Here is a 7,536-nt window from a genome sequence, read left to right as displayed (position 1 = left end):
GAGTAGTAACATCATAAAACACCTTGTTGTAAGTAGTATTTTTCTGGAATCAATAATTTATTATAGCCTCCTATAAATGAATGACAAAAATAAAACCAACAAACTGTCACACAAAGTGCCACATATGTTTTAATCTTTTATTTGCTTCCTTAAAAGGCAAAATAAAGACCTTGGTTCACTGATCACCCAAGTCAATTCACATTGCCTGATTCCATTTATCTCCAATGAGCAAAAGAAGAAAACTAAGATGTTGGAGACTAACTATTCTGAACCAATTGAATTCATATTTGTAGGATTTACTGATTACCTCTTTCTCAGAATCACACTGTTCTTGGTATTTTTCATAGTATATGCATTAACTGTGGTGGGAAATATGGGTTTAATAATCCTAGTTAATACTGACTCAAGTCTCCAAACCCCCATGTATTACTTTCTCAGCAACTTATCTTTCTTAGACATCAGCTATTCCACAACCATTGCTCCTAAAATACTGGTAAACTTCCTGTCTTCTAAGAAGAGCATCTCATTCCATAGCTGCGCTGTACAGATGTTTTTCTTTGCTTGTTTTGTGGATGCGGAGTGCCTTATCCTGGCAACAGTGGCATATGACCGATATGCAGCCATCTGTAACCCACTCCTCTATTCCACACTGGTGTCTTGGAGGGTCTGCATCAGCCTTGTTGTCCTGGCTTATTCTTGTGGAAGTATGACCTCACTGGTGCATGTCTCTCTCACATTTAGGCTTCCATTTTGTGATTCCAATGTTGTCAATCATTTTTTCTGTGATATCCCACCTCTCTTGACTTTATCGTGTTTAGATACCCACATCAATGATCTTCTGCTCTTTGTCTTATGTGGCGCAATCCAGATCAGCTCTTTTCTGGTCATCTTTATCTCTTATTTCTGCATTCTTCTTACTGTTTTGAGCATCAAGTCCTTGGTAGGCAGAAGCAAAACCTTCTCTACATGTGCTTCCCATCTCATAGCAGTCACCTTGTTCTATGGAACACTCCTGTTTATGTACTTATGTCCCACCACCAGCTATTCTCCAGACACGGATAAGGTGGTTGCAGTGTTTAATAAAGCCTTATTTATAAACTACAACTGCTACAAAAAAAAACCATGGTAGGTCACTTTGGATAATGTAAACATTTAAAAATATTTACTCTGCTAATCATTTTGTATGGAATATTTTTCCATTTATTTTTTGTCCTATTCCTTTCATTTGATCAACATTTTATGGTGTTTAGTTCTAAGATTTCGGTTAAATTTATTCCTACATATTTACTTTTTCCATAGCTTCTGCAAACGATATTTTTCTTCACTAATTTTTTCCAATAATTTACTGTTAGGACAGAGAAATGTTCCTGATTCCTGCATTCTGCAACTTGACTGAAATTACCAAGCCTAACTGCTCTTTTACAGAATTTAGGTTTCTCTATGTATTAAATGACATCACCTCCAAACAGGGACAATTTATATTTTCCTTTCTAATTTGGATGCATTTTATTTCTTTTCTCTCCCTAATTGCTCTAAACAGGATATCCAGTACTATTCTGAGCAGAAATGGTAACAGTAGGCATCCTGGACTTGTTACAGATCTTAGAGGAAAAAACTTTCAGCATTTCCCACACTCAGTAGGATATTAGCTGTTGGTTGTCATATTCTTCTATGAAGCTAATTTCTTCTTTTTTATCCAATACTCTTGACTTTATTAATTCATAGTAAGCCACCTAAAAGTATATCTAGTGGATTTAAATGCTCAGTAAGCTAAAGTGGTGAACAAAACAATTTATTTCTATGACTACTCAATATCCCAGATAGGTAAGTCACTTCAACACAGATAAATAACAACTCCCATGCCCAAATAATTCTTTATTTTGTAAATTTCAAAATACTCCTATATTATGTTTGGGTTTTTTTAGCCATAGCTAATTTTAGTCAGTTTAGACAGGGACTTCACCTGGAAAATAAATTTCCTAAATTCCTTACACACACTTCAAAACTACTGAGTTTAAAGGCCATTTATGAATCCAGAGGTATCAGTATCATGTAGTATCATGTATGGCATATTAAAGCTTAAATGTCTGAAGCTTATTAGTACTTCATAAATCACATCAAGCAATTTGTCATCCTGTGACAACGGTCACTGTTATAAAGTTTTTAATCACCATCTGATGTCAAATAATGAAGCAAATCCCAACAGAATATACAAAACAGCTCTGCATTTACAAAAGATTGCTTCCCGTATTGATTAATCCAAGCAGCTAACTCATTGATTCATACTTCATTGAAGAAATTAATTACTGTCAGAGCTTTTAGTTAATTACTAACCCATTGACAACTTTTATCATTTATTCAGTGCTCTATAAATCAGTGTATTGGAATAGATTCACTAACAGTTTCAAGTTTCCTAACCATGCAGATGAAAATCGTAACATGTTTTGACATCCTATTTAGAGTCTAAAAGGTATGTGACTTCTAATTTCCATTCCATGCAGAATAATCACAAAGTATTCTATTATTGACATGCATAAACTACATCACATTTCCTATTATTCTAATGCTATAAATTAAATGCCCATGCTCCCATCTATCTCAGTCATGAGCACAAATGTCTTCCACATGAAGGCTTGGAACAGAATGTGTCACTTCTATAGTAGTGCTGCTTCAATGATGCAGCAGCTAAGCATCTGTCTTCTTTCCTTTTGATGATTCCTCAAGCATGTTAGAGCAGAAAGGAAGAGTGTTAACCTCACAACACAGAATGAAGACAATGGTCATAAAATACCATGCACCATTATTTTTCAAATTCTGAATCTTGAGCATCTGTTCTCTTATAAATAACTTTACAGTTTCTAAAAGCACTTATGGTCTAAAATTAAGAGAAATTAAATTAGGTTACCATGTGAATGGATGAAGAGATTTAAATGAAAATATTCAAGATGAATAATCATAGGGGAACACACAAGTAATAAAATTAAGAAATCATAGTAATTTAAAGTTTTTGCAACTCTAATAAAGGTTATTCTGACTTGAAGGTAGCATTTCATTGCATTATTCTAAGTCTATGATAGATACATATTTATTTCTGCCTCAAAAATCCACATAATCTATGGTACTAGAGGCCATTTGGCTGGATCACATGCCAGTGAACAGAGTTAAAAGATCTTTAGAACTATTTCAAGCAGGAAACAACTGTGATCTTAGCATAGGGGCACAGTGCTATACATATTGTTCATATTTAGGTGATAAATTCTTATAAATGCAGCCTTAGGTGATTCAAAAGAGTAGTCTACAGGAAAATGAATTATAAAAAAGAATATGTCCCTTTATATGAGATGTCATTAGATCCCATAATTGTTGCTTGACAGTGAAGCATAACATTCTCAAGTGGAACTGCAGTACACTATGTGGATGGTTACACTGCAAGGGAAACACTGCATGGAGTGCTACACTGCATGGAGGGTTACAGGCCACATCACTGTGTTCCTTCTAATCTATTTCAGTGCAAATATGTACTTTGCATCTGGCTCCTTGCTGTCTTGTTGTGTGTTCAAATGTGTGACCAAAACTTAAATATCCAGGTAACAGGGAATGATTATCTCTTTATCTCACACTTGCTCTGCCAGACTCAGTCATTGAGCTTACCAGTGGGCAGGCCTCTCCCTTCCAATCACTAGCTGCCACACTCGTGCTAACAGAGGCAGCATGGCCTCCCTCAAGTTGCGCTTCAGCCTGTTCCCCAAGGGTCAGTTGTGGCATCTTCCTTCTATACCTAATTTTTCAGTTTTTTATCAGGAAGAGTTATTAAATTTTGTCAATTTTTTTTCTGCATGTGTTACAATGATCATATAGTTTTGGACCTTTATTGTGTCAATGGAATATGTCATTGTGTTTACAGATTTACATACATCCTGACCTTGTGATCTGGGGATGAATTTCACATGATCATGGTAAATGGTCTTTTTAAGGTGCCATTAAATTTAGTTTGCTAATATATTGTTTAGGATTTTTTTATGTGTTCCTGAGGAAACTTTCATTTTTTTGTTTGAGCTTGGTCTGATTTTGGAATCAGGGCAATGCAGGTCTCAAACAATGTGTTTGGAAGAATTCCTTCCTCTTCCTTTTAACATTTTTAGAGTAGTTTGAATTGAATTGGAATAGGTTGTTAAAATGTTTGGTTGATCTCAGATGTAAAATCATTGGGCTCCAGGCTTTTCTTTGATGATAATCTTTTTATTAATGGTTCAAGCTCATCAATTGTTATTGGTCGGTGTAGGTGTTCTATGTCTCCACCACTCAGTCAGTCATTGATCAAAGCTGCAGGTAAATAACAGCAACTACCCTTTCAGGTTTCTGGGGAATTGCCCGAAGGCTAGGTGGGGTGCTGGCTGAACATAGCAGCATTTAGATATGGCCATAGATCATGGCATGGCCCTGTGCAGTTGTTGAAAGTGATGGAAAATTGGGAAATCAACCATATAAACAAATATATTCTCTTCACACTCATCTAAAATAGGGTTGAAAGATCATGGCAAGAAAATGCTCATGCAAAATAAATAAGTAAATAAAGATATTTGTTCCAGGAACTATTCTGCACACCAATCCAGCAAATATCCAGCAAATAGCCTGTGCTATTTTTAGGAATATATTTTTCTTCTTACTAACTGTTGATAGAACTAGCAACTATGACCCAAGTCATAGCTTATATTATATCTACAGGAACTTGTCTTAGGGCATTACACCTCCCTCAAACAACACGAGTAGATTTCTTTGTCCTAATAATACTCTATCCTTTCTTTTGTTCTCTGGACATAACAGAAATAATTCAAGCCTATGGATGTGTGTCTTGCATTGCAATCTTATTTTTATTACCAAATAAACATTCTTTTATTAGCAAAATTTCTTTATGTTCTGTTGATTTTGACAAGGATAGCATGTTTGACCATTTTTAGCAACTGATAATGGCTTGTAAAATTGAAGAAAAAAACATAAATGAATTTTTAATTAAACCATAAAGGCCTTGAACTTAAAATAACCTTACATATTTTATTCACAGGATCATTTGACTCTTACAAATATTTACAATAACTTTAAGCAGACATAATTTCTTGACTTTGAATCTGGAGTCACTTCAGAAAATCAACAGCTTTTTAACACCCACACCATTCTCCATGAGCAGTTTTCATTTTTTGCCTGGTTGAATGTTCAGATTCTGGGCCACCAATATTTATTAGCCTTTTCCTAAACAGTTAATGCATATCCATATTTTGACACTTGAGTTTATACTGTTTATAATCCAATTAGTTCACACACACATATTGACCCATAAAAAGTAAAAGCAGTAGAAATAGGATTGCCCTCTGAAAAGTATACCCTTCAGATATCCAGTAGTTTTCCAATGTCCCATTGTAATGGAGAAAAAAGAAGAGAAAAGGTAAATGTCTTTTGTGTTTTAAAGATTTTTGCCTGAAAAGCTTCCCATATATCCTGATCCTTTACATAAAAGATGCCATAGTGTATCTGCCTTTACCCTCTTCACAACAACCAATGTGTCTATGACATCTGTGGCTTAGTCAGATGTATAGTATCATCCAAGCAACCATTTTATTAACAAGCATATAATGTTCATAAATGCAGACATTGCTGTCCTGTCACCCTTCTGGTGATGGGAATTGAAATAAAGACAAATAACATAGACTACAACAATAACAGCAGGTGATATAGTGTCCAATAGGCCTAAGCAGCTATGAAAATTGGCATGACAGTAACTGATATAAAGTCTACAATACTGAGTTTATTACAAATATTTCCTAAAGAGGATAGACCTGAAGTATATATTTAAGGCAGAGACACCCTGAAGTTTGAGAATCCCTGCATTTTGTGTCGTGTTCATCACCAATGACTCTCTCCTTCAATCCCTGCATTTTGTGTCATGTGTTCATCACCAATGACTCTCTCCTTCAATGCCTTCATTGACCTGGTTTGTGCAAAATCCAATGAACTTTTAGCATTTGAACCTAATGGTGTCTCTGAAGAATTTTACACATTCTTACAACCTTCTTCTCATAATATAAAGGTTACCTTTTTATATTTTCCTTGTGCTGCTTTTATGAACTAATGCAGATGTTGACTGTACAAAAGGTGCATAAGATGAACTCTTATTCTAACAATTATTGTAGTCCCTTGACTGGGTGTAACTGAATGCAAGGACATTATTTTTCAGAGATGTGGGGTAAGTTAAATATTTTTACATGTAATTTACTTAATTATTAAAAAGGAGGAAAAATGAAAATGAGACAATTTCTAGATTAAAAGAAGTTATAAAGAATTCTTTTCAAATGAATTACATATCTTTGTTGGTCAATCAATGAGTTATATGAAAATGATATCACTTTTTGTTGATTCAAATTTCAACACATACTGTATTATTATATAAGACATTTTTATTCATTGTAGCTAAAAATATAATATTTAACATCAAAAATAGATTAAGTGATAGATTAAAAAAACTGTTTAGTTTTATTCACAAAACTTATGAAAAATGGTATTTATAATTTCTAATTACTTATTTACACCTTTCTCTTCTATTTTCTAGTGAACTTCTTTAAAGAACACACTTTTGCAATTACTGGCAAGGTTAATAAAGCTTGTCTGCCATATATCAGACATTCAAAAGTAATTATAAGTTTTAAAAATAAATTGGTAGAAGGTCGATGTGGTGGTTCATATGTGTAATACAACCTACTGATAAAGCAGATACCGGGGGATCACAATTCAAGGCCTACCCAGGTAAAGTTAGTGAGATCTTATCTCAAAAAAAAGCTAGGCAAGATGATACATGCCTGTAATCTCCACTATAAGGGATGTGTTGGTCAAAGCAAAAGCATAAGAAGACTTTGTCCGAAAAAGAAGCTAAAGCAAAAAAGACTGGGAGAGTGACTCAAGTGGTAGAGTGCTCACTTAGCCCTGAGTTCAAACATCAGAACAGCAAAAATATAATAATAGTTTGGCACTACAAATTTTGTAAAATCACAAAACTCAAAAATTGGGCACAAATGCCTTTAATGTCATGCTTTATTGTGAAATGTAATGACTAAAGTTTTATCTTTCAGTTGTTTTTCTGTTGCACAAGATTTATGACTGCAAAAGTTTTTTCTATATTCCTTTATGACAATAACGGTTCAGGGCAAGCTAGATAAATATAGTCAAAGATTTGGTCACAATTTCAAGTAGTACCACACTTAAGATTGAATATAAAAGCTATGATCAAGACTGATAAACAGAAGTTTCCTGAGCCTTATTTTAATATTGTGACAAAGACAATGCTGTCCAATATCAATGATTCTTGATTGATGAGAAGGTAATAATTCACCAGTGACTGTAGTTATGTAGCAAAGAAAAGCAAAAGAAAACAAATAAAAATCAAATATTTAAAAACATGTAAGGAATTCACTCATGCGAAGAAGTCATATGAAAAATTATGGGAATTTAAAAAATTATGTTGAATATCAGATCAATATCTGAATATTG

General features: G+C 34.0%; 1 protein-coding gene across 1 annotated transcript; it reads left to right on the top strand.

Annotated features, from left to right (window-relative positions):
* Positions 1 to 247: 247 nt before the first annotated feature.
* On the top strand, positions 248 to 6,560 carry LOC141423239 (olfactory receptor 5AS1-like). Its single transcript, XM_074073167.1, has 3 exons — positions 248 to 1,072; positions 4,283 to 4,291; positions 6,444 to 6,560. The coding sequence occupies exons 1-3, from the start codon at positions 248 to 250 to the stop codon at positions 6,558 to 6,560; spliced, it is 951 nt and encodes a 316-aa protein (XP_073929268.1).
* Positions 6,561 to 7,536: the final 976 nt, after the last annotated feature.

Source organism: Castor canadensis, chromosome 1 (genome assembly GCF_047511655.1).
Source record: "Castor canadensis chromosome 1, mCasCan1.hap1v2, whole genome shotgun sequence".
NCBI classification, from domain to species: domain Eukaryota; kingdom Metazoa; phylum Chordata; class Mammalia; order Rodentia; family Castoridae; genus Castor; species Castor canadensis.
This window is presented reverse-complemented; position numbering and strand designations above follow the sequence as displayed.

What these genes read in the sequence shown, in the direction of transcription:
- LOC141423239 (XM_074073167.1), top strand. Translation starts at nt 248, where the DNA reads ATGTTGGAGACTAACTATTCTGAACCAATTGAATTCATATTTGTAGGA.